Below are 27,938 nucleotides of genomic sequence, written 5' to 3' on the forward strand. Positions count from 1 at the left end.
AATTTATCAAAGTGCCATACATAGACTAAGAGAATGTATACATCTCTTCCATCCTCCCCTGCTATGAAAGGGGCAAAAAGTCCTACCCCTGATCTGGAAAATGCTGGTTCAGATGCATTACATATCCAGAGCAATCTGGATATCACGCAGGCGCGCAACCAGGTTCTGCACATGATGTCTCTCTCTTAGTTGTGCTTTGGTGAGAGTGTTGATCCTCACCTGCAACTGAAAGTGAAGACAATTGTATAAGCTGTGAGTACAGCAAGACAGCATTTAGTCTTTTTGACAGAGGAAGAGTCAATGAGCTCTAGCAGCCCTTATATTATCCCACGTAAGAACCATACTGTGTCACTCAGGAATGGCCAAGTACAGGCTAGCTTTAGACCTGCACACGTGGCTGTATGAACTTGTGGACTGTAGCTACACTACACCTGCACTTGCATTGCTCCCATTGTCCTAAGAAATCACAGCAAAAAATTTGACACAGAATCTACTAAAGCCTGCTGTGTAGCTCGGAAATAGCCTTAGAAAGGTCTGTTGGAGCTGGAGTTTGATTTCTGATCAAATAAGAAAATACATCTACACAGCAGTCTGTTCTGCTTGACAGCCCTCTTCTGATTACAGGTTTCCCTTCTCTTGGCATTTTAATAACAGCTTACTATACAATTCCTCACAACTACCATCAGCCTTGAGGTTAAGTGTATAGCATAGTGATAATCACTTAAGTAACTTCAGTTTGTTTGCTATTTACACACCTGATCCAGTTCTTCCTGAACTCCTTGTATGCTGTCTTGGTCCTCTGGTTGCATGCTCATTTCTAGCCACTGCTGTAGAATCTGTGCCTGCTGCTGGCAGGACCTGATAAAATGGATTAGAAGGATTCTTATCCCAATTAGGTGCTCAACAGTCTAAGCCAACTTAGATCTGCAATCAATACTTGCAATAAGACCCAACTTTTTGTATCAAACTAATGAATGATAAAGGTCTTTAAAATAAATTTAAAAAAAAATATGCTGGAAAGCAGAGAAATTTGTCTGAAAACTGTTGTCTCTATTTCCTACTCCTAGAGTTGCTCACTTCTTCCCTTCCTGACAGCTGAATCCCCTACAAGCCCCATTTTCTTAATTTTTAAAATTTAATCTTAAATTTTAAGTATTTTTCTAAGTGTCTTGTTCTAGTAGAGAAGTTGTCAAACCTCAGACATATATTTTTTTTCTGTAATTGACAGTTGGAAAAGCTAAGTCTTCACTCCTCATGATAAAAGAACTAAAAGCTAAATTTCAGCTGCTCTGCCAAGTTCATTTGTATTGCCTTCAGATTTCCACCCAATAACACCTTTGTCATGCTTTCTCCAATTAAACCACTTGCTGACTGCAAAGAAAGTTGTGCATGTACTCTCTCCCACCTGGAGTGAACTATTAAAAGGAGAAAATAAAAATCTCTAGAACTTATCTCTGTTTCATTCACAGTTCTGTGGTGAACAGACAGGTTATTTTCCAAGCAGATATAGAAAAAAATGCAATACGGAGTTGACAGCATGAAGAAAGGCTGGCTAAAGGGCCTTTGCAACGTACTTGAGTTCTTGCTTCCTGCTGTAGTAGTACTGCATCTGCTGTTGGATGTGTCGGAGTTCAGCTTCCAGCTTTCTCTGTAATGCCATTTCTTCTCTGGAACCACGCTCCCTTTCTTCCTCTTCAGCTGAATGGAAGGTACAAGGCACAAGCAAGGGAAAGAAAAAGTTTCTTCAAAGTCAGGTTATTAGACAGGAAAGATGGAACCCTCCCGAGTCTTTTTCATGCATTTTGTCACCCTGTGACATGTACCTATTCACCCAAGAGATCAGGTACAGTGAGAGGGCAGGAGTCCTGACAGCTCTCAAGACTCAGTTTAAAACATGCAAAAAAAAGGTAAGAAATGCTCTAGTGAATGGTTTAGTTCTACAAATGCTATTTTGGCCTATTCATGACTTAGTGTTTCACATCTACTCTAGAAGTAAATAAGTAGTAAGTAGGCCCATGGAACACAAATGTAATGCCTTTATATCATTAAAAACACCATCTTGAGATGTGCTTAGACACAATCCGTCCCCTTTACAACCATACTGTAAGCATGGGGAAAACTTAGAGAACCTTACTGGGTGAATTCTTCCCTCCTGAAGTGAGTTCTGCTGTACATTCCGCCTTGCATACATGAATGCCCCAGCACTTGAGCACATTTCTTGCTGAAAGAAGCTGACCCCTAGCAGTTCCCATCCTTCAATCCCTAGAACGGGGTTTTAGCCCCCTGAATGAGCAGAGTCCACAAAACTCTTTTACTATCACAAAAAGGAATGATTGATGTTCCTCACCTCCTGACACAGGCATACATGACTGCCTTGTCTCCCTCACATTTTGCAGGGTTGATTTGCAGTCATGTGCATGCTGGGGTAGGACTTGCAACTGCTACAGTTTACAGCTGAGGACCTACCTGCAGTTTGATGACTCCATTTTCCCACCAAGTCTTCAGGTGACAGCAAACATGGCTGCAAGTTTGGTCGCAGTTTCTCCACAGAGTCCTGTTGAAGGTCTTGGGAATGGGCTCCTTTGTGACCACTCACAGGTTGACCTCCTCTCTACAAGGTCAGAATGATACTGTTTTTCTCCTCAAAGGGTTTTCTTGAATAAGCCCTACAAGTAGGACCTGACCCACTAAGCCCTGCTCCCACTGAGACATCCCCTGTAGTCACTTAGCGTCTCTCATAAAATACCACAGAAGCAGCAGAGCTTAAGACATGGGCTCTTTCATTTCTAGCATGGAGATATTTCATCAGGACTAACCCCTCCCATTCTGTGTGGAACAAAGGAGTTTAAAACACAAGCACCTACTTGCAGGTCAAGTCAGTTTCAGTTTTTGAGACTCTCAGCCATAGCCACTGCTACTAAACTGAGTTACTCTTAAATCGCTGTAACCTGTTTGGCAAACTGTAACTGCTCTGACCTCTTTAAAGGAAAAGCACTCTCAAGTCCATTGCTAGGAAAAGCATCCTGCTAGGAAGGACACAAGATCAGGAAAAAAAGGCAGGAATTACAGTACAACACACACGTGGATTGGTCAGCTAGTGAAATATTGCCTCAGACTGGTGGTAAGCAGTTCTTGGGCATTCACAACCAGTTAATTTGGTCAGTTTTTAAGATGACAGCTAGAACAAGAACAGCTCAATAACCAGATAGGCAGTCCAGAGGAGCTGCAGGAAAAGCCAGCAAGAAGCAGCATGCACACTGACAGTAGCCCAGTAAGCACACTAATTTTTCCTTCAGCAATACACTCACCATTTCTGCTCCAGCTTTCACTTGGGGCATAAAAGATGGAGACCCTAGCTCTGGCCTCTGGACGGCATGGCACACATCACGTGTCCACAGGGGCACAGAGGGGAGAGCACCATGGATGAGAGATGGATACAAATGAGTGGTATTGCCCATTTGAGATGGACATTTACAGGTACTTTCTTCCACTTGAGGTATTACCATTAAGTTCCCAGTTTGTGCAGAACATTTGTTCACAGATGTTTGCTGAAAAGGTGCCTCTGATCTGTAAAGGAAGAAGTATGAAGTCCCTGTACATTGCAACCTGTTGGTCTTGTCCTTTGCAGTCAGTGCAAAAAAAGGGACAATCTTGTTATTCCCTTGCACAGAGCTTTCCAGTTCGCTGCTTTACTATGCAGGGCAAACCCCAAGAGAGAGAGAAAGAGCACGCACAACGGTTTAAAAAACAAAAAAAAAAGTGCCAAAGCAGTTAAAGTTTCCATTACTCCTACCTGCCCTGCTCCAAATTCTCCACATTAATCCAGGCTGAAACAATTTCTGTAGAGCAGTGAATTCAACCCATTAACGAAATCCTGCCTTATTTTGGTTTGAGGAAGAGAGAAAGGGTAGCAGAAGCAGCAATCTCAGATGGGCTTTGACAGAGAATTGATAGATATTCCCCTTCTCTAAAAGTAATTACAGAACAGTTCCATTATTCTTGTCTGTTTCATATAAGAAACCCAAAGTTTTTAAGGTCACCACGGCCTTTTGATAGCATAGAGCAATGCATAGTCCCATAATTGCTGAATGTTCTGTATTATGAAGGTAAGGGGATTTGAGGGGATAAGCATAGCATAAGGCTCACTGTAAGTCACCCTCTTTTTCTTTACTTTTAAAAACAGATTTTCTACCTCGTAAAAGGAGGTCCCAGCAGTTCCTTGCTTTGTAGAGATTCCAGAAGGAAGTCAGGCCTCTGTGGTGGTAACCTTGCTCGTCGAATAGCATTTCTGAAAAGAACAAACAAACAACGCCCCAGATTCATGATTATTTTAAATTGGCATAAACTGGCATTGCAGCTAAAGAAACATTCCTATTCCATCATTCATCCCTGCTCTGCAGCATTCCCCTTGCAGGCAATAATAATTTTTAAAGATTAAATTTTGACCTCTGTTTAAGTCACAATCCGGTTCACAGTATGATTGATTGTACCAACATGGGGAGCGGTGGAAGGGACAGAACTGAACAAGGCAGAACTCCTCATTCTGGCACCATACATTAGCTTAAAGAAATGTGAAGTTATCACCTTATTTCCCTGTAAGACTCCTGTCCTGGATGGAGAAACTCAACAGAAGATTCTTCCTTGCAATTGCCCCACAATCAGTAAGAATGTTTTTAAGGAATAGCTTCCTCAGGGGGGCGAAAGGGGCAAGAAGGAAGTTCAGTTTCTACACAGCCAGGATCTTGATATTCAGTATTTCATCAGACCCTATACATGACTTCAGTGAAAAAAAGAAGAGCTTCAGTGACAGCTGTAGGCCACTCAGGCAAGAGAAGTTCTCATGATGGTAAAAGTCCCATCACATACATCTTTCAAATGTTTCTGTGTGTAACTGTTCCTATGACAAATGACCAACACTCTACAAATTCACAGTTGTACAATATACAAACACATAGTGGGAAAGTATATAGCTAAGCCAATTCTACCTGTCACTGACATGTAAATATAAAGTCACAAATTCTTTCATTATTTGTGGGCTTATGTGTGCTTTATGCAGAAGCTCTCATATAACTCTGCAATGCCAGCCATATGATGCAGTCAGAGAAAGAGTTACAAAAACTGCATGGAACTAACAGTCATCAGTGTGAAAACCTGGAAATGCAAAAATGAGAGAGATACAGACAGACAGGCTACATATGTTCAGAACTACATACATGCCAGAGAAACACAGGAGGGACTGGAACTTTACACTCACAGATCACTGAGAATTGAGTCCCCACCAGCAAGCTGAAATGGTACGTGACTGCATTTTGAAGGCCATGGCTCTTTCTCTGCTGGATGTCCTCTTGACTCAGGGCTAACATCAGTCGCTTTAAATGTCACTTGCTTCTTCAGAGGTGGCAGAAAAGAACAAGGCTCATTTAATTTCTTGGAAAGAGCCTTCTGTTTCCACAGCATGGCACAACAGTACACTGACTGGTGAAGGTTGCAGGCTGCCTGCCAACACAATGAATACTAGAGCGTTTGATGGCTGAGAGTCAGAAGCAACACCACGGCACCCAGGGAGAACACCACTGCAGAAAGGAACTGAGATTTCTGATGACCTCACAGCCCTACCATCTCTCTAAGCCAAATTAGCAGGTCCACTGTGGTAACATTTGGGTAAAGAGAATTAACTTGAGTATTTCTGCAATGAGGCAGGCTGCAAATTAGCAAACAGAACAACTTAGTGTCTTGAAAACCTGGAAAAGAGCTGGGAAAGCTGCCCAGGAACAGGAAGAGAGCATACAGGCATCCCCATCTTTGTTTCCACACACAAGGATGGACTGACACTTAAAGGCAGAAGTGACACAAGTCCACATTTGAAGGTATAAGCGGTGCTAAAGCTAACACAGGATTAGATGCAGCCTCTAATGCTTCTTCTAGCACAGAATTTAGAGATCAGACCCTATCCACATGCAAAGGTTTCATCCAACAATACTGGCTACAGTAGGAATTGGCCAGTTTTGAAATAGCTTCATTAAGAAAAGTTCCCAATTAGCAACCCAAGTACGAAGTGCTCTAGTCTCAGCTGAATGAAAGGCCAGGGTGTTCTGCTTTGAACCACAGGCAAAAGCATATGTCAGATCCAAATAAGAGCCGAGATGTAGAGCTCCAAGATACATACATACACACAAACACACACACAAGGCAGATCAGAGCAGATCAGTCCTGGATAGCGATCACTTGCCTCTTTCACCTTCAGCCGGTGCTGGGCTTGGAGATGTCCCTGCAATTGTTTTATGTCAGCGGTACACCTCATGACCTGGGTTACACCTTCTCTCAGAAGAGTAGCATGGGAAACTCCGATGGCTTTTTCAACGCAATCTTTCTTCTGCTGTTGTCCCTTGGCAAATCCAAGCCAAGCATCAAATACCTACAGCATGAACAGCAGACAGCTGTGAGCATTACAAAGACAGGTTTTGGGCCAGGGACTCCCCCTGCAGACAGGAACGTTTTCCCTTCCACTGGATAGTAAGAGGCAGAGCTACAGCAACAGCAGGACACTACCACAAGGACAAAGGGATTTAAGTCAGCTGAGGCTGGATGGGGAAAAACATGCAAATTTTTAAATCGGATAAGAGGATGTAAGAGCAGTTCTCCAGCACCCTAAAATAACATATAGCACCCCAAAGATGAAAGGAAACAGATATTCAGCGTGCACTCTGCTGACTGCAGTCAAACCTGCACATGATCTGTACACCTGCAAATTCACTTGTCTGTCCCTGGCCCCAACACCACCTTACCTTCCTCTGCAATGAGAGAGACCACTGCCACAATGCTTGCACTGTCTTCTGCTTTTCCCACTGCCGCTGCAACGTCTATCAGGGGAAAAAAATGCACAGCAACCAAGTTAGGAGTTTACACATCCCACACCAGAAACAGTGGCCAAATGGAGCAGCTTCCAAAGAGGAAGTACTGGTGGAGCCATAGCAGAATGATCTACTCAGTTCACCCAGTACATGGCAAGGTGTCTCTTGGGCTAATGGAACCAAAAATCCAGAAAACGTTTAAATAAATTGTTTTGGTCCTCATATGTAAATAGAATATGAATGAGAAGATGGGACAAGGATCAGCAAGGAGCTAGATACCTACCCAGGGGACAATTCCTTACCTGTGTCTTCCACCAAGAGAAGGAAGCAGAGCAAAGTCTGCGAGTCTTTAGCTGCTGTCCCTGTCTCTCTAGTAGCTGTAAGGCAACCAGAACAGTAAGTCACCTGCAAACAAACCCCACTTATCTGAGCCAAATGCCACTAGAGCAGAATGGGTACCAAACAGCCTTTATCACCTTCCCCTTGTTCTGTTGAGGCCACCCTCTACATCCAAGTGCCCTATGGCGTAACCCCATTTGCAAATATCTACAAGCCCAGCAAGGATTTAATTAACAGTAAATAATCCCACACATGGCAAGCCCAGCTTGTCATCTCTTGTTAAGTCTGTTAGTTCTATCAAAGTCTTCAGGCAAGACACAGGTACGTGTCTTCCTCCTCAATGCTCAAGGCTGTCATGCTCCTCCTCACCCAAAAGACTATCATTCCCTTCACCAGGGGATGTTGCCTGGTCCTCCACACCCACAACTTCCCGCCCTGGGTCACTGGCTGAGGAGGTTGTTGATCCTTCTTACCATCTTCCCAAGGCACTGCTGATGGTATTTCTTCCATTTCACGAGGTACTTCTGGAGTAGGTGCTGCTGGTGGTGCTGTACTGCCCTGTGCTGCTGAGCCCTCAGCATCAGAGACTCCCTAGTTAACTCCTTCCAGTGAAGAAAGAGGGTCTGTAGACGCACTGTTAGGAGAAGATAAATTAACTAACGTACCAAAAGGAGACTATTAATCTCAGAGAGTATCAAGTGATCAGCTAATCTTCCAGACTGTTTTAGGAATACTTAACAGTGACAATACTCATCAGCACTGGGAAGAAGGATCATGAAACACTTCAGGTAACAGTGAGCCGTGACTTATAAGTCTTCCCTGCTGCCATTGACATTCTTTCTAATCTTTAGGAAATTATTTGCCGTCTTTGTGCTTCAGAGTCCTCATGTCCAGAACATGGCTGGTACCATGGAAATGCCTGCAAACTTTGAGGGCCTTTCTGTACTGATTACTAGAGAAAGACTGAAGCAGTAATTGATAAGATTAATAGACCATCCAGTCATTTCATCTGTACTGATGACACAAAAGACTGCCCTACTAAGCCATGTCTTTCTCAGGATTGTACACAGATAACTAAGTCTTTTGAGAGTTCAATATTTCTGTCAGCTCACCTATATCCAAATGTCTTCTTGCCTCCATCACAGCTGTCATCTTCTGCTGACGGTAATACACTTGTAGTGAGGCAGCGTATCTCCACTGCAGCAACACCTAAAGATATGCAAACAAGAGATGGGATACAGACTGACACTGCAATGTTCTTCGGAAGGGCCAGCGATGTACTCCACATCGCTGGCACCATAACTTTCCATCTAGTTTTTCACATAAGGTTCAGACAGACAATGCAAATTTCCTATTAACTGAATACAGCAGTATTTCAGAGGGTCCCCCTAGCATTTTTCAAGGCATTCTTCTCTTCTATCCCTCCATCCACCCTCTCCCACCCCAGTAATACTACTATGCTGTATCATACTACTAGTTTTCCCATCTAGGAAATGGGGAGAAAGGAAGGAAGAGGAAAAATTGTGAGCTCACTCAGAGACAACAGTTTCAGAAACTCACGTAAAAAGAAGACAAGACTCCCACTTTTTAGACCTTTCCTAGTAGCGGCTCTTAAGATGAAGTTTTTGGTCCTTCTAATTGCATTACCTGACCCCTGCCTGAAGTAGCATCTGTAGTTAGACCTTGGTGTCTGCTAAACAGACCCTACCTTTGACAGGATTGCTCTCCTGTAGTGCTCATCTGCCTGAGTAGTTGCCTTAGCTTCACACATAAGAGCAAGGGCATTTTCTCTCCACATACACAGAAAGTGTCTGAAAGCAAAATATATAAAAAGTTAAAAAACAAACAAAAAACATTAAGAATTATTTTCACTTGTTCATTTGGTACCTTCCCACTCACAGGGGAACGAAAAACAGCTGCAAATAAACTTCTGCCCCTTCAGGTCTCTGCTGAAGAGAGGGCAGGGCAAAAACAGAACGCCCTTAAATCCAGCATTTTAAGCTGAGTCCGTCAGGCTCTGCAAGTGATTCAAGTTGTATAGCACTACAAACAAATGAGTTAGTTAAAACTAAAGCAACTACAACCAATACGAAGTGATAATATCTTTAATCGCTCTCCTCACTATAATGCAAGACAGCCTCTACGTCTTCCAGGCTGCTTTAATATCACAGCAGTCAGAATTCAAGGACTGCAGGGAACAATACAGCTTGCCATCTGGTGTCTCTCATGGGACTAAACACAGATTTAAAAAGTTAAAACAAAACAGATGGCAATGCAGGAAGAGGTTGACTTCTTTTAGCTAGATGACCTGAACAGAAACAGCAATGCACAGCAAAGTCAATTCCCAGCACTGAACACTCAAAAATTTACAATGGTGTCAGTGAAAGAGTAATTTGACTGCAGTGCAGTCACTTCTCTCTCACGCTTCACAAGGAAACACAGGCTTACCGCAGCAGTCGTCTAGTGTGCTGCTTCTCCTTTTCAGCTACTTGGTACAGAATGCACTGTACGTTGTGTTGGTAACTCTGCAAGAAAAGTGGTGACAGGTAAAATTTCCCTAAACTGTCAACATCTCTGAGGAGAGAAGGCATCTGGAAACTCTTAGTAGCAGCTTAGTAGAGTAGTAGTAGCAGTAGTACAGTACAGGGGGGAAAAAATTAGGTTACAGCCACTGAAATCAAACAGCGCTTTTCTGAGATTAAGTCATTATGCACTAGTTAATGCTAGCTATTATATTCCCTTCACCACCACAAGATTATATTTGGTTCTTTAGCTCCAAAAAGCAATGCTAGAGCTTATACAACTCTGTCTGCAATAGCTTCCACTATACCTTGCACCCTTGGTGTGTAAGCACCTAGAGCGAAACAGCGTGGCAGCTCTTCAGTTCTCACTGAAACATTTAAGCACACACAGATAAGTCTCACAAAGAAAAGGACATTCCCTCCTACCTTCCAAGCTGCCAAGGTCTTGCCCAGTAACCTGTGCCGATAGTGCATGTCTGCTTGCACCAGCTTCCTCCACTTCTCACGTTGATGTCGCACATACTGTAAGGAGGGAGGAAAAAAGAAAAGGGAAAAAAAGATACATACACGTGATGAAGGAAAAACAGGCAATAGCAGAGAGCAGAGGGAAAAGGACCATTCCCAGTCTCTGGAGAAACATCAAGAGGTTCTCAGTCAAACTGGTGCTGCACTCTGCTATTCCTCCAAAAGGCCTAGTTGAGTTCTTTTTTTCTTCCTGCCCTTTTTAGGAATTCTCTTGCAGACTGATGCAATTCACTCAAGTTAACAGTTCTAGATCAATGGACTAGCGTCAACTGTAAAATTTCTCACAGATTCTCAAGACATGCTGCAAGGCACATTTAGTACATCATGGAAAAGGCCCAGCATAAAAGTGAAATGCCACCTGACAGGGCCTGCTATGACCTGTACACAACTACAGACCACACACCATGGCCTTGCTGCAAACTTCTAACTTCAGTAAAGTCTGAGGATGTACACAGTACGGGCTAGGGACAATTTCATCATACTAATTGTGGTCACATTCCTGGATAAATCTCCTAAAGTATAGTTTCATTCTCACTACACCTGGACAAGTGAACAAGAAGTTGAAGAATTCCCCCTCCTCCCTATACAATTCCTGTTCCACCTACACCGAATTGGTTTTGTCCACCTGGAAAGGGAGGAGAGATTCAGAATGACTAGTGTTTAAAATAAACAATTTAATTTCTAGCCATATGGTTACAAGCAATCTGAACATAACAAAAAGGATTCAATCTCTTCCCCATCTGTTGATTCTCTCACCTCACTCCATTTGTTCCAAGACTGCTGCAAACACTTTGAATAGTGAAATCTTAAGGCTTGCTTCTCCTTGAGCCTCCTGTAGGAAAAATAACTGAATTATTCCTCCTACAATGCAATCCATGTTACTAAACCCCTCTAGCACAGGCATGAGTCCACAGTGGCTGTTTTCAGTAAGTCATTTACTGAGTGAAAGACAAACCAGTAGATTTTAAAGCACAAATAAGGAGTCAGAGCCATTGTGAATTAAATACTGCTTTGTCAAAAGCAGGCCAACACAGGGCCAATCCAAATAATTCTCCCTTTAAAAAAACTTCTTACTCTGTTCTTCTCTCCTGAGTACTTTGCTTCCACAGACTGAAAGCCTTTAGCAGCAGCAGGTTACTGTAGTGATCTGTTGCATGAACCAAGGCCTCTTGCTCCTCCAAACGTGCAGCTGTTCTTCTACGCCAGAAGCACCAGAAATAAAGCAATAGCTGCCTTTCAAAATGAAGTACAGCCTATAATGGAAAGAAGGTGGCAATGAGTTCATGACACAGGCACTTAGACAATTCCTTAAAGGTGACACGCACAGAACTGTCCAATGTTTGTTTTCCTCTTCTCATGTTGAACAGCAATGGACATATGTCATCAAAGCCCCTCTGCTGTGAGTTTATGGGAACATCTTCTACAGATACCTATATGCATGTGGGTGGAGAAACTGTCACCAGAAAACCACAAGCCAAAGAGAGGAAAAATACAAGCTGATAAGTAGCATGTGAAAGACTCCCAAGAACCGATAAGCTCCAGAAACCAGTCCTGTTGAATTCACAAGAACTGATAATCTCAGAACACCAAGAGTCAGCCATATCTGCACAAGGCCACCCACACACACTACCATCAACTAGGAGTTGTGTAACTCAGATCACATAAAAGGCTGCGATGGCTGCAATAAAGACTATAGGATTATATATGCATCTTAGGAAATTAAGGACCCCTTAAGGGACTTTATGGACACCTGTCTAGAAGCAACTAGTTTGCCAGTAACAACCCAGCACTTCTTAAATAGGTTGGGGTTGGCTCCTTATTACTATTATTTCAACCAGGTAACTATGAAACAGCATGTGAGAGAGAGAGCATGCATGTATTTATTGGGTGAGGGAATAAGTGAATGACCTGTGTGAACAGTTATACCCTTATAATAACAGCTTGATTCTATTATTAATAAACAGCTTGACTTAAAAAAGGTGATTAGTAAATATTAGATGTAATCTGTTTCCCCTGACTTGACCTAGCAGGGAAAAGGGAATTTACAACACCCAAATCCATCTCAGGCTAAATGATGTTCACAGACAGTGACTAAGAAATCATCCCCTCTATTTCCTAAGCAAGGCCATGTAGAAGAGTTACATTTACCCTCTTCTCTCCCATTCGGTATTCTTGCTGCTTGCATGCCCTCAGCAACCACGTGTCAAATGCCTGTCTCATCAACACCCGCCTGCAAGCAAAAAGGGAGAATGTCAGCACAGGAGAGAGTTCCCTCAGAAAAGAGATTGATTTTTGAATTTCAGAAGACCAATCCATCTACAACTTAAATAGTTACTTGATTTTTCAAATCACACAGGTCTTCTTTGGAAATCAGGCAGCTATTGTCCTCATTATTCTCTGGGTTAAAGAACAGACAATTTGTCCCCTGAAATCTTACCCAGAATACATGAGACAAGATTAATTCATTTTTTCTGAAGTTATTGGAACTCCCTGCTTTCATTCAGATCACTCAAAAGATTGTTCTGACTTCTGACCAATTAATTTTATTTATAAAAACACACACCTAAAAAATTATACAGTAACTTTTTATTTCTTCTCCACTGTAAATATAGTTCACTCCCTCCTCCATTGGAAATATTTTGAAAATCCTACTCTACTTTTTTATTTAAAGAAAACAAAACAAAACACAACAAACAAACATTGTAATAGGACTTGAAAAAAGTTATAACAAATAATAAAGAGCAGCATGGTCCCATCTCAACACTGAAGGGATTCTACCAAAGCCTTCTTTTACAAACAAGATCAAGCTAGTTGCCTTCATTTTCAAAGCTTCTTTCCCTCCAGATGAAGATAATACTTACTTGCTAGTCTGCCTCCTCCCCAGGGGTGCACCAGAATAATTATCAACTAGTATCCCAAAAAAGCAATTGATATATATTTGTGATTGAGCACGATACATCTCTCCCATAGAACAAGTATATGGTAGAAGCATCTTAGTCCAGAAGCCTGTGCTACAGCCCAGCAGAAAGAGTACCCAGCTCAAACCACATCAGCGATCTCCAGAACGCAGTCATGTGGGTGTACGAATTAGACTGTCAGCAAGTCTCGGCTCTTCTTTAGTCTGCCTAAAAGATATTTTAGATTACCTGGAAGGTAATTTTTGGTAGGTAGCTGTTCCAGCTCGTTACAAGATTATAGGTTGGTAAACAACATGAGTTAAGTAAATCTTCCTGGAGGCTACTGGTCATTGCCAGCAAGCCTTTGATCTGCAGACAGCCACAAACCTCAACTGATGGCTTTGCTGGGGTACCTCCTGGGTCTTGCCACTGGACACAACAGCCAGGCACTGCCTGGTGACACAGCACATATACGCAGAGACCAACAGGGAAGCTGAGTTCTGGCAAGCTGCCATGGAAGTCTTACTTAAGTCTGGTTGGAAAGCAGCCCCAGAGCTCTAAGGAACACGCTTCTTACAATTTGTTCTTTTGTGTTCAGGAAATAGAACTTCATTTATACACCTTCTAAAGAGAAAATATTGCACACAAAACCAGCCCTGACTCATGGAATCAGGGTATGGCTACAGAACCCATGAGAACCTTCAAACCTTCTGTTTACCCCTTCCCTGGTGAGAGAGGCATCAGTTGCACTGCAGCAGTTGCATGCTCCAACTCATCTTCACTAAGCTTAACCTCCTGAGTCTTTGAGGCCTTTCTCGCTCCTTGTCTCTTGGGGGTAAGCTAACGCACCACAGCTGCACTCACACCAGTTGGAAAAACTCCTAATTGCTTGCAGAAACACAGCTGCCCTCATTATTCAACCTGCCCTCCAAACCTATTTGTGAAACTCCCAGAAAGCAAGCCAATATCCAAGGCAAAACAGACTTTCTGCAACTTGTTTTTCAACTGTGAAGCCATGCTTCTGATGAGAGAAAGGTACGAATCTAGAACACAGGGTGTGACCATCTTCTGCCAATAAAAGGTGTAAAGTCCCAAGACTACTAAGAAAGAAGATTCAATGCTAAAAACATTTTTTTTCTCTCAACTTGCAGAGGAAAAACTATCCCAGGAGGGGACTCCCTGTAAGAACATATTTCCAAACATGCCCTTTTCCAAGGAAAGCAAACTTTTTCTTTTCAGTCTTCTAATACAGAAAATGGGAAATAGGTTTTAATAGCATCATAAATCACAATCCTACCTGAAGAAGCAGCACTGAATCCACGGTTAAGAATATAAGCCCAGGCAAGGCCTTTAAGGCATCTCAAAAAGGCAAATACATTTTTCTTCTCTCAATATTTCCCCCACCTCCGATTCCCACAATGAACAAGTACACATTCTTGTAACTCCTGTGCATGTCTGTGCCCCCATAACATGCCAGTAAAAAGTAATTAACAAGATACATCATTAGCCTGAGACAAAAGCTAGTGGTCAAATTTTAAGAGGTGATAAGAACCCATAGCATCCATTTACATTAACAGAAAACAGAAATGCCAAGGTCCTCTAAAGAAAGATTCCCAGTAATTTCACTCAATTTCACACTGTAAGCTTACATCAAAATAACTCTAGTAGTGGTAACAGATTTATTTTGGCATGAGTGTGGTGAAACAACCAGTATTATCATTCTGAGTTCAGGTTCTTTTCCTATGAGTTCCACATTGGTCTTGGAGGCAAAATTAAAGCTTACAGGCACATCTTTGTTTGTTTCATATTGAATCCAACCGCGCACACTGCAACTGACTGTAAGACAGGTAACCGCAGTAATGCTTCTTATTTATTCAGTAACCTCTGAGCAAAACCAAAGTGATCCTGATGCCAAGATATCAGGTAGTTAGAGAGATTTGTACAATAATTATGCCCTGAAAATAAAACAAGAATCAACTCTAACTCAGTGCCAAGTATTATCAGTCACTCTTGTCATATTAGTCTTTCTTAATCAAGAAAATTTTAATACTTAAAGCAAACTCTGCTGGGAGAATTAGAATAAATGAGATAGAAATTTTATTGAGTGGAAGACACTGTTTAGACTACAAGGTAGTTCTCAGAGCTTTAGTAAATTAAATGTCTTTTTGAATGCAGACTCTGCTAAGCAGAGGAACAACACCACACTTAAGCCTGCATGGCAGAACTAAGCTTCCCTTCCTTCCCTTACTACCCTGCATCTAATTTAAGCCAAGCAATTCCATGTGGCTCATTGCACTAATATGCTAACATGGGGATGTCTCAACAGGTTTCATTTGTTTGAGAGGAACACCATAATACTCTGGTTGAAGTGTTTTCAGTTTCAACACTAGCCCCAGGATCCGAGGACTGCAGGGTGCTGAGCATGCTGTACTGAGCAGCACAGACCTGTCTTACAGAGGTCTCATTCTCTCCTGCTAAGCTTCACCCAAAAGTCAAGAAAGTTCTAAGCCAAAAGTTTAGAGTATTCGCACATCCTGCAATTTTGGAACCAACTGAAAGCAGCATTAAGAACCAACAGACAGAGGAAATACAAGAATCAAATATACACCCTTTCAATTTCATAACAACACACACCTACTCCCCACCAAACTCCACAGGTCAAATTTAAAAGCCGTCTAGCTGCTTTGTTAATGTTGACTTATTCCTAGGACTAAATACATTTAGATTCTACAAAAAAAGCCTTACCTTTGCTCTTAGAGTACCTCTAGCAGCAGAGGTAGCATACATGAGACATCAACTCCCCCCACTCCTCCCCAAAGTAAAGCAGCAAGCATTTAGAGCTTTGTCCGTGCTCATGCTGCAACCTACTGCTCTTACCAGTAAAAAAATCCAAACAAGTCTCAGAGATAGGCTTAATCAATCTCCCTCTCACATTTCACAGAGAAGCAGATGGAAATTGTCCATTATTCACAGAAAATACAACAGCAATTGGCATCAGGATGGTCATGCCCCCCAAAGGTAATACCAGATTTTAAAAGAGAACCAAAGGCCCACAAATCCTACATTTGTTCAAATTTATATTACTATTTCTCTGTGTACCTATAACGGGCATGAGCCACTGATGTTAAGGCCTGCTGCTGCTGTTCCTCCTTCTCTTCCAAATGGGATTTCCAACGGTTCCAGAACTTCTGCAGCACCTGAAACAAAACAGAGATATAAAAACACATAGATATCACAGGAGGAAAAGAATGCAAAGAAATAAATTATTAAAAGTCCTACTGAAACTGCATGCTGCAATGTTTGCCTCCTGTACTACTTCATATTCCAAACTTGGTTTACAACCTGCTATGAATTTTTCTGCTAAAAGTCACCATAAACACAGGAAAACAGAAAAGTAAAATAATGTATCTAAGACTGACAGCTGACTTACACAGGAGATTTTCTGTGGCTATTAGTATTTAGGAACAAAGCCACTGATTTAATAAAAAACTATTTTATAGGTGAAAGAAAAGCCAATAAAGTGGAAGCTCAAAAAAAACTAACACAAGAACAAAAAAAAGTCAAACTCACTGTAACTTGATGCTGACGGTATGACAGATTTTTTCTCATTCGCTGAAGATGAGTGTTCATGACATTCTGCTGAAGACCCTTAAACCCATGTTTCTGTAACAACAAGAAACATACATAACTTTAATGTAATCCAAACCACCAAGCACTGATAAGTTTAGAACTGGCTGCTCCTTCGAGACCATCTATATTTCATGCTACTCCTTGCAATAGCTAAGATTTACGAACTTGTCATCAAAGCCATGCATCAATTTCCTCTCACAAATTGTCACTTCTCCAGATAAGCTAAAATTCCCTTACACTTTCCCAGGGTTTTACTGCGAGACATCTAACTCCTTATTCAGCCATCAACACAGCTACCCAAGTCCTTTCCCAATCTATCTCCTCCAATTCAAGATTCATAATTTGCTCCTTATCAAAAATAGAAAGGATCCACTTCCCTTTCAGGTTTCCTCTGCAGAAGGTCTTTTGGTCTACAGTCCCACAGTACCTTGATTCAGGGATAACCATGGTAAATGGCATTATGAGAGCATCCTGCCTTAAAGCGTTCTTTAGTCACTAATGTTCTTAATCTATGATCCAAACAAGTTTATTGCCATTCTTTTGATGATCGGTACCGATCCACACTTGAAAATAATTCAGTTCCAAAAAAGATTTCTCGTGTTTTGGTTTTTTTTGGTTTTTTGTTTTGTGTTTGGTTTTTTTTTGTTTTTTTGTTTGGTTTTTTTTTTGTTTTGTTTTGTTTTTTTTTTTTAATGAGACACACTTGCCCAACTACCTGCATAAGCAATAAACTATCTTTGGACTGATGTGAGAAGAAGCATGCATGCATTACTCCAAAACGAAAAAAATAATTCTTGTATCAAAACAGTGTGAGCAGACAAAAAAAATGGGATAGAGGTGAGAAGAAAAAAAAAAATCAAAGAAAATCAAGAGGAAAATGCAATCTCATGGTGAAATGGCCAGGGAGCATGGTAGCCCAATACCATCAAGATTTATCTGCTACTTCACCAGTTTCCCAACTGGAAGAATGACTATTTTGGTGAGCAGCACCGCTTCCCCATCTGGATTCAACTGACAGATTCCAGAACAGTTGGAATTTAGAAACCTGATGCCCGATCCAAACTCACCATGGTAGAAAATGGTGTATCCCCCGTTTAACACCCACACACCAGTGTGAGTATTAAGGGCATACTGCCAGTCAGAAGTATGCAAATTCTCTCCACAGCCTCTTCCACCTGACACATAACAGTGCTCTTACCAACAGATGCTGCTTGTAGTGTTTTTCAGCCAGCTCCCGCTGTCGAGTCTCTTCCACACACATTACAACATCTGTCACTGAGTTAAAGTGCCTTTTACACAGAAACATCCATCCTGATACATACACAACCTTCTCCACAGAGGGGCACTAGATCTCCATCTAAATTTGCTTCAATATTTGAATTTCCAGCACTGCCACCTGTGCATGTTTTGGTTACAGTCAAGTTTTTAGATTTTGCTGGCTTACCACAACAGATTTCTGACTCACTGTTAAATAAGGAATTCCTTCCCAACCTTAAATTATCTTCTGCAGTCTCTTAGCTGTCAACAGGCTGTACATGCTGTAGCTGCAATGGTTTTATTAATTGTTAGTATGGACTTACACACATCTTTCTAATTATAACATTAGGCTACTGCACAACAGTCCTGCTTATTAACCAAATCTTTCCTCCACAGGAACACTTTTAACCTGTCCCTGCTAGAGCACAAATACAGATCGGATACAATGCTTCCAGTGTGCAAAGACTCTCCGTAAGGCAATCCTTCCTGCTAGTTTTTCAATGTCCTTTTGGTGAGCACGCATTCTTCTCCTGCACTCCCACAACAGCCGCCAATCAGAGAAACACTGCTGGACTATCCTGCTTCGGTGATGTTTGTGGGCCAGCTCTAGAAAACAAACACACAAATTACTTATTACTTGTTCTGTCCTGGGCTATGAAGCCGTGACATTTAAGCCACTGGTTCTAAAGTGACAGCAGCTCTAACACTGAAAAATGGTGGTAAGAATTCCTAGTAACACTCAGCTATGGACTATATTCTTCCTAGTGATCACAATAGCAGTTTTAAAGCAGTAACATACTGTACTGACTTACGAAGGGGAAGTTAAGACACTGCATCACTTGTTCAACATACACAAGGTTGCTTACGTTTCAGCATACTCCTATTACCAGTTCACTGATATCCAAGCTGGATTTTTTTCCACTGCCACCAATCAACAGGCATTCACACAAATGTCTGAACTTATTCCAGTGACTCCAAGGGAAGAAACAAAAGAACTGGTGCAATGATCTTTACCATCCCTGTACGAGTTGTGTTTCTGATTATCAGAAAAATCCACATACAGATTGACTGATAATAGTCCTGAATACATCCTCCTCACAGATATCTCAGTCAGAATGTAACTTGCAACATGCAAGTTTTTGTCAAGGGAACCATAAAGCATTTTCTTTTAAATCACATGGAAAACAGGTGATATTCCTGACAGTTCTGTATATAACCTTAGCTAGCTAGGCCTGTGACAGTGTACAGTCATCATCTGTGGAGCAAGCAGAAACATTGCAGCACCTCCTAGAACAGAAAAAAAACCAAAATCACTGTGCCCTAAGCAAACAAGCTGAGCCCTACTCTGTCCTAACTCACCATTCTGATGTTTCTTTGCTCTGCAGAGGTTTAAGTATCCAAGCCATGCTTCCATGCATCTCTTCAATTGCCAGTGCTGATGGTGAGTTACTGCCCTAGTCTCCTTCTGCTTGTCATTCTGGCTGTATAAATACAGCTCTCGCCACTGCAACCAAGCCTGACAGAACAATTGAGGAGGGAGGGCAGTAAGGGGAAAAAAATGGACAAGATTAGGGATGCAGAACAAAGACAAGAGGAAAAACACCAGCAACAGGAAATTCCATGTAAGATCTAAAAGTGAAAGCCATGAGCAAAAATTATTTTGAGCTTCTTCATAGAATCTCAGAATACCTCGAGTTGGGAGGGATCCATAAGGATCATCGAGTCCAACTCCCTGTTCCTCGCACGACTACTTATAACTAAACCATGTGACTAAGAGCATTGTCCAGACGCTCCTTGAAGCCTGACAGGCTTGGTGCCATGACCACTTCCCTGGGAGCCTGTTTCAGAGACTGACCACCCCCCCAGGTGAAGAACCTTTTCCTAGTGTCCAACCTGAACTGCCCCGACAGCTTCATTCCATTTCCTCATGTCCTAATATGTTCTTCCATCATGAGTACTGCAATTTGCAAAGCAAATTAGTATAAGGCCTATTTTTTTATTAATCTGCAACATATTAGTCACATGTGCATGCAACTGAAACACCACAAATAGTAGCAGCTGGAGCTCCTGGGACTTACTCGAAATTGCAGGCTCTGGGCCCAATGCTGCAGAGCCAAAACATTCATTTTATGTCCGGTGGAGTTCTGGTAGCGTCGTCTTCTCCATACTGCCCACGATATGCTGCCAAAACAATGTTAGACATGTTCAAACCCGGGTTCCATAGTTTGGTGCAAGAAATCACCTTTCTCTCACTGGAAAAAGGTATGAACAATAATCTTTCAAATTCACAGTCTATGGGCATACCAGAAGAATTCAGAAACACCCCCTCCCCCAAAAAAAAATCAACCATGGAATAAAGTCACTGCAGGAAAAGATAACAGAACACAGGCAAAAACCATGGTCTTATAATCAGCACCTCTCTGCCTGTTCCCACTCCATTCTTACCGCAAACAGCTTCTTTCCCTGAATGCCAGTGCCACAGACTGCATCTCATGTTTTGTCCTTTGAACATCAACATAAACCAGCCAGTGCTGCCAGGTCCTGAGCAATTTTTGCTTCTTTGCTGTGCACAACAAAAAAGTACAGCATCTTAAATTCATGCAAGAATCTGGCATTTTTTAACCACTCCATAACACCGGTTGTCCCTGACCTCCAGTCCCCTCAGCCCGCAGTGACACCTCGTGGGAAACCCTGAAACAACAGCCACCAGAGCCACAGCTGCGACCATCCACCCTGGCTGAGGATGTCACATTGACAAGAATCTCTGAAACGCTGACAGCATCGTGCCACTTGTTCAGAGCAGCGTGAATTATCAGACAATGGCATTGCTTTGTCTTCAGTTCTTACAGAGTATATAATATATTCAGTGTAACAACCTTATTGAGTAAGAATTACAGGATTTTCTTTGGTTTGTTTTAAAAAAAAAAAGTTCATCAGGTTCATCAGTAGCTTTTCAGGAGTTATTCTCTACTACAAACAGAGAAATCAACCAGAAACAAATCAAGTTTATTTAGCAGGCTAGTCATGCAGCTAAAAACAGAAGTGGTGTCACGAATTCCAGTTCACCACTTTATGTAGTGCGCTGCACTTTCTCCTCACAGTCTGGCTTGTCAGAAGTGACAGTATTGAAGAAAAGTTATTAGAAAAAACATCATTGATTCTATACCACTTCACACATTAAAAAACACACTTTTTTTTTAAGATTTCCTTGTGATCCAGTGAATCAAGTATTAATAGGTCACTTTTCTATCTTTTTGACTAAATAGCACACAGCTGCTTCTGTAAGTACTCTGGCCTCACTAGGCTTCCTTTCATTTGCAAGACACAAGCTGGAAGGAATAGTGAATACAGATAAAATATGTGCCATTAATACCACAGGGAATTAGTATCTAACTTCTATAGCTACAGTTGATAGAGAATTCCAATAACATATTCTACAAAATAAAAAAAAAAAGATCTATTGGAACATATATTGTGATAAAGTAAAAACAACCAACCAACCCACCCACCTCTGCAGAAACAAACACCACAATGCAGAGCAGATGGAGAGGCCCTTAAGCTTATTCACTGGCATCCCTAAACAACTATAAAGCTACACAGTAGTGCAAACAGACCCCCCCACCCCCACCAGCTTTAGACAGACAACCATCTGTACCTAAAACCATTACACTTCCATAGCGTGGGGGAGGTCAATGTGCAAACGTGTACAAGGGACACGTTCTGTGCAAACAGTTCCTTTTGGAAATTCCCATCTCAATATGTCCCCAAATAAAGGCAGTTAACCACCACCTCTACACTTACCATGAGACTCTGCAACATAGTATTTGTTCCTCTTTCCTTTTTGCTGGCATACATAGGCTCTCCAAGCCTTGAACACCAAATTATGGAGTAAATGCCTGAAAAATGAAAAAAGTGCCATTCAGTGAAGTATCTACCAATGCCTAGAAGTAGGATCATTTCAAGTTCAGTTGCACTCTAAAGGTATGTTGGATAGGAAATCTTGACTTCATTCTAAGACAACAGCAACCAAAAAAAAAAAATACAGAGGGGAATTAACATATGCAAATAAGCAATGAAGACATTGCTCTTGGCCTAGAGATACTGTTAATGTTACGTGCTTACAATAACGCCTTCAGAACCTAAGGAAAATTTCTCACACTGCTATATACATACAATAATAGGAAATAATTTCACAAACCTGTAATGGCTGGCTGCTCTGAGGCTGAGCTTCCTTTCTCTGCAAACAGTCCACCACTCCTTCCACTCTTGAAAAGTTTTTTGTAGAACCTTCTGGTCACAAAAGCATCTAAACAGTTGAAAGATTTGGACATGGCAAACTTCATACAGGTTTCCAGGTTGACCACATATCAGTTTTCATTAAGATTATGGTACCTCTTTTCCAGTCTTGGCTGATTAGCCTAACAACATCCAACACCACTACCCTACTGTGACACTTTATTCCAAGACTCTATTAAGTATGACAAGAAGCAATCAGCTTACTGACTGTAAATACTTCACTTAAAGTCAAGGACAGATGTTGTTAACTGACTTGCAAATACCAGAGTGCCAGTTGACTTTACACCTACAAACAACTTTCATCTTTTATCCTCAGTTCTGTGTTTTACTCTAAAAAACAGCACAGCTGATAATGACACATATTTTCTTTGCTGAATTTGTTCTTTAACACAAAATATTTTTATGTACAGAAACGAACACAAAAGCTACTTCAGATTTTATAATGCTTTGATATTTCCATTGAGTTGTTAGAAACAACATGCCGATCTCAAGTCACCCCAAACGTAAAATCTTCCCAAAGAACACTTCAAATAGGCTTACAAACTCCTTCAGCAAGTTGCGCATCATCTACATTAAAATCAAAGCTGTTCATCTGCTCATATACCTTCGCCTTCCAATGGATGCTAAGCCAGGCACAATATGGATTCACAAGTCACAGTGACCTTCAAATTCTTTAACCTCAGTAGAACAGTCTCTGCTTTTACACACAGTTCTAATTAAAATACACCTGCCCAGGTAAGAAGTGATTCTAAATTTCAACTGAATTGTGAACAACTAAAAATTCAAATATAGAAGGGTCTACATAAAAGAATTAGGATTTCGATCACCTAACTAAAAATAATGGTCATAATCTACTATTTCAAGCAATTAATTTTTTTTAAATTTTAAAATATTATTTAAAACATTTTACTTTAAAACATTTTTCTACGTGGTCAAGATGACCTGGGTAGCAGCCTAAGAAATGGAAAGTCTCATCAACTGGAGTACAAATACTTTCAAAAAATTTCTCATCTCTTTGTATTTGTGATGGAGAGAAGGAAAATATAAGGACCCATGAAAACAAGCTAACAAATAAAAAGCACACAGGCCCAGACTCACACACTTGGATCACAACTATCCCACTAGCTTAGTAAAATTGGTCCTGTCTGTGATAACAACAGGATTAGGCCCAGAATACCTAGAGGTCCCTCAAACAGATATGAATCCTCTCACAAGTTGCAATTCATAGCTACCTACCCCAAGCCAAGCTGCTAAGTCATTCCAAGAACTCAAGCAGAACAGAAAAGAAAAAAAAAAGAAAAAGAAAAAATAAATGAGCTATACATTAATTTTTTTGACTTGGTGCATTAAAAGAACATTGCAAATGAAAGCTATGGGGAACTGGGGACTCTTAAACCTAAAAAGGCAATTAATTATTGCTTATGTTTCTTGCTGAACTTCATAAAACATATTTCCACTCATGCTCCTAAAAAAAGTAAAACAATCTCTGTGCTGAATTTACACACAGCCAAGGTAGTGCAAATTCAGTGCACAGAACAACAGAATGGCAAGGTTCACAGGACAACTTCCATTTACCGCTACGGCAGACACACTCAGAATACATTTAATGCAGTACAATGACCCTGGATAACAAAGGGCCTGATGTTATTCTGACTGTAACAAATGCAAGTCCTTCCACTGAGAACCGCTTCAGTTCCCAAGGGTGTGGTAAAACAAGATTGAACATGCAAATTAAGGCAAAACAAGAAAATAGTATCAAAGTGTTGGTTTTCAGTAGCTGACAGAACACTAACAACAGAAACGAATCATCTGCCACAGGTATTTCAAAGTCAGACAGATACAAAGCAGATATAGATATACACTAAGAACAGTGCAAACTGCAAAGTGAACTGAATGTCAAGATCTGTCTCTGATTATAACTTTGAAAAACTGTTAAAGCAGGTATCACAATCATACCCCATCACTTATATGCCTGTACAGTTCAACATGACAACTGCAATTCCTATGAATTTAGCTGGAAAAGTTTAACCATTATCATTAAAAACAAACAAGAAGCAGGAGCTAGAAGGGTGTTCAAAGAAACCTTCAAATCATCTCAGAAGACACCCAAATATTGTCTTGGCAGCCAGTAGTCTCTTAGCCCAATGGTACAGCACTAAACCATATTAAAAAAAAAAACAAACCACCACCACCAAAAAACACCCGTGATTTCTGGAACTTTATCTACCTGGCTTTGGAAGGCAGAACTTGTCCAAATGTCTTTTTTGCCCACAGAAAGAAGAATTTCTGTGCTAGATACCTGGAATATAAGGAAAGGTTAGCTGTCTTTGTGCTCTTCCTCTGTTAATTCCCAGGCAGCAGTAAAAATAGGAACTTCTGTGCTAGCTTCGGTAATAGAACTACGGGTCTGGTTTTACAGAGATCAATCCATATACATAATATTTACACCCTGAAATTAGTACCTTTGACAGGACAATCCACCAAGCATAAATAGAGGTCCATGCATCATTGCAAGACTTGAATTGGGATATACTTGTTTAGGAAAGCCAGGCAGCTGAAATGCCTTCCAAGCAGCCCACTTACACCCAGTGATACTAACGAGCAGGCTGCTGACTAACTGGGGAGCCTGACTGTCATTTAGAAGCAATAATATCACTGTTTCCTTGAAGTCAACCAGCTGCGTCAGACTTGTTTCCAGAATACTTGAGCCAATCCAATGTTTACCCCTGAAACCAGCAGATCTTCCTTCTTCTTACCTCCCCCACAGCAATTCTGCTTCTTGGCAAGCTTCTGCTAGTACCAGTTCAACTCACTAATCTGTGATTGTGACACTATCAGGCTTTCCCTCCCTTTTTTTCAAATTGATTTAAGAGTTAATTGGCTCACAGAGGGCCCCAATAAGCACTAAAGACATCACAAGGTAATTAATGAAAGCACACAGCCATGAACAGGGCCTCCCTCTTTCAGCAAGTCTGTGTTGCTACATCAGCTCCACTTGTTCAACAAATATTAGGCTTTTAATCTCTGAACAATTACCATCCCCCCCCTTTGTCAATACTCCTTCAACAAACCAAAGAAGAAACACGAGAGGAAGGCAAGACTAATCCACTACACCTGGCAGTCCCCTATCAAAGCATATTGTTAAATAGCTATTTTTTAATTTTACATTAGAAAATCAAAAATGTATGAACTCTGACTATGCCAATGCATATCCTCAAGTTACCACAAGACACCTTCAGAACTGTCTGACACGCCTACAAACAAAAACCTTTCCCTTAGCCTGCACTTGTGTTACTAAACACACACTTCTTTAGGCCTGTTCCCCCTGTTCCATTCAGTGAAAAATACATTTTGTACTTATCGCCTGATTTGGAATTCTTTTAACCTTCTCCTTTGATGCCAGGTATGCCCAGCTTGATCCAGACTGTCATGACCTCTGTCCTGAAACTGGTGTCTGGCAGACAGGGGAGCAACAGATTGCCCAGCTGCATGCATTTGATGCCCAGGTAGCTGTTGGATTTCATGCACCTTCAGAGGCTTTGAACTTAAAAGGAAAGAAGAAATATTTTATGTAAAACTACATTAACTGCAAAGAAGTGGCATTATTTCAATAAATTCATGTATAACGGAGGTATGCACATACAGAAGTTGTCAGCTACAAAATGTCAAAACACATTTATTGTCTCTTTATCAGGCATTTTTTGCCATCTGGAATTTTAAAGTTGTTTCCTCAAGACAAGCAGGAAGACACATTTCAGTGCAACCACGTCACAGACAATACCTCTCTCCTCTGAAGTTGAAATGAAAAAGCACCAAAATGCATTTGTGCTTCCCCTCCCATGCGTGTGCATACAATGCACCTTTACAAAGAAGATTTGAATGTGTTTTTCTGCCTTTTATTCTCAACATATCAAGGTATTCTGTCTATTGCTGAAAAATTATCTTGAGGAGTAGGGAACCGAAGTGAGAATTTCTCATTTTAATGTGAAATGCACTTACATACACAGTTCCTTTACAAGGAACTCTTTCCTAGTTTTGCTCATATTTTAACTAAATGTTTTTCTTCTTTAAAAAACCTAAAAATCCCTTCGTGTTTTTACATACTCATCACTAGAAAGCAAAATTTGGCATATTTTTTCCACCATACACTTTACTGTCCTATGTAGTTCTAATGTGAAAAATAGCAAGTATGTTTTTATGAATTCTAAGTATTTTGTCTCTGTAATTTTCTGAAAACAAGAATGATAAAAAAATAAATCTAACCAGATACAACTTGCTGAACCAGTTGTATTGAAGCTTCTTTCCCAAAACAAATACTGCCACCACCCTGAAAATTTGCACACTAGAACCACAAACACATTCCTGAACTCCATAACAGGCAACAGAAGAGGACAGTCTGAAGTCTCACCCCAATAACCACCTGAACTGAGCTAGGAAAAACATGGCTGCAGCCAGAAAAAAAAATGTTGGTTCCAACAAGTTATTGGAACAATCCACACTAGTATGTTGCAGGAGTTCAGCTGAATAACCTCTCACAGTAATAACAACAAATCATTGGGAAAGGGGAAAAAAAACAACAAAATCAAAACACCCCCCCCCGACTCATTGGAGGAAATACAGTATTTTTGGCTTGTTCCAGGAAGCTGCAAGGAGTTAAAACAAAGCGAATGAAAGAGATCAAGTCCTATATTTTGTGTGAAACGAATTCTTGTTCTCAAATAAAATAGCATTTGAATGTTTTCTTAAAGAGGTGGGTGCCATCCAGCAGACAAAAGAATTCTGTTCATGTCAAGATGTGCAGTTAAGGCAACTGTACGCACTTCTGAAGGAAAGAGTTTCAGACACTTTTAAATTTATGCAAAACAGCTTTCAGCACAAGTTCCTGTACATGTCTATTAGGCCCAATTCCCTTTAAAACCATCTAATCTGCTTCAGAGTTAAATGCGGTCTGACTACCTGCAATGACAACGTAATACAAAGTAGTCAAAAAATCAAGCCTGGGTAGAAAATGTTAAAGTTTTGTATTACAGTCTAAGGCATGCCAGTACTTAATGATTTTCCAACATATGTAATTTTTAGCAGATTTTTCCGAAATTTTAAAGACTGTATGCACTACGTATATTTATTGATGATAGCCCATGTCCATGAGAACTTATGGCAAGTAACCATGAAAAATAAAAGTCAAAGAGGGATTGTTTCTCCCTTGTAAAGTTAGCAAATAAAAACATGGGAAGAATAAGAGAACTAACACCCCAGAACAAATCTGTGGTTGGGCCAACAACTATATCCAAATATCTTACGTTTCAGTCTAATACCTCAAGAATATAATTTTTATATTTTAACGTTATGATAATGTAAACCCACATAAAGTTGTGTTTCATGACGGGTTTGAGGGTGGGGGTGGTGTGTTTGTTTGTTGTTTTTTAATTTTGTTTTTAAGAGGAACACTTTCTGGTTCATAATCTTCCACAGAGACCAATAAGCCCTCATGTGAGAATAACTCAACTTTCTTCTGTCCCATGAAATGCAAAAGATGTCATAATAGAAAAAAATAAATTACAGCTGAAGTCTTCAATAAGGTAGCATCTTATTATTGCTTACCTGCTTCTGGATTCCTCCAT

At 40.8% G+C, this 27,938-nt stretch overlaps 1 protein-coding gene across 1 annotated transcript; it reads right to left on the reverse strand.

Moving 5' to 3' along the window:
• Positions 1-117: 117 nt before the first annotated feature.
• On the reverse strand, positions 118-27,938 carry SFI1 (Sfi1 homolog, spindle assembly associated (yeast)). The gene is made up of 30 exons (XM_010085970.1): positions 27,919-27,938; positions 25,682-25,861; positions 24,545-24,616; positions 22,220-22,327; positions 21,823-21,917; positions 20,467-20,584; positions 20,100-20,202; positions 19,381-19,537; positions 18,466-18,627; positions 17,963-18,033; positions 16,705-16,797; positions 16,234-16,331; positions 12,386-12,467; positions 11,312-11,490; positions 10,994-11,069; positions 10,139-10,234; positions 9,639-9,715; positions 8,899-9,001; positions 8,303-8,399; positions 7,664-7,824; positions 7,154-7,228; positions 6,786-6,860; positions 6,239-6,415; positions 5,255-5,496; positions 4,193-4,288; positions 3,309-3,567; positions 2,467-2,611; positions 1,575-1,698; positions 756-858; positions 118-225 (listed from the first exon to the last, which is right to left on the reverse strand). The coding sequence occupies exons 1-30, from the start codon at positions 27,936-27,938 to the stop codon at positions 118-120; spliced, it is 3,552 nt and encodes a 1,183-aa protein (XP_010084272.1).

The sequence above is a fragment of the Pterocles gutturalis genome, unplaced genomic scaffold (genome assembly GCF_000699245.1).
Source record: "Pterocles gutturalis isolate BGI_N339 unplaced genomic scaffold, ASM69924v1 scaffold38410, whole genome shotgun sequence".
NCBI lineage: Eukaryota > Metazoa > Chordata > Aves > Pterocliformes > Pteroclidae > Pterocles > Pterocles gutturalis.

What these genes read in the sequence shown, in the direction of transcription:
- SFI1 (XM_010085970.1), bottom strand. Translation starts at nt 27,938, where the DNA reads ATGGAGGAATCCAGAAGCAG. An exon ending in GTGGCTCATGCCCGTTATAG is followed by an intron (nt 12,468 to 16,233) that starts GTACACAGAGAA and finishes TTTTGCTTGCAG; the next exon opens with GCGGGTGTTGATGAGACAGG. An exon ending in GGAGAGCAATCCTGTCAAAG is followed by an intron (nt 8,400 to 8,898) that starts GTAGGGTCTGTT and finishes GCATATCTTTAG; the next exon opens with GTGTTGCTGCAGTGGAGATA.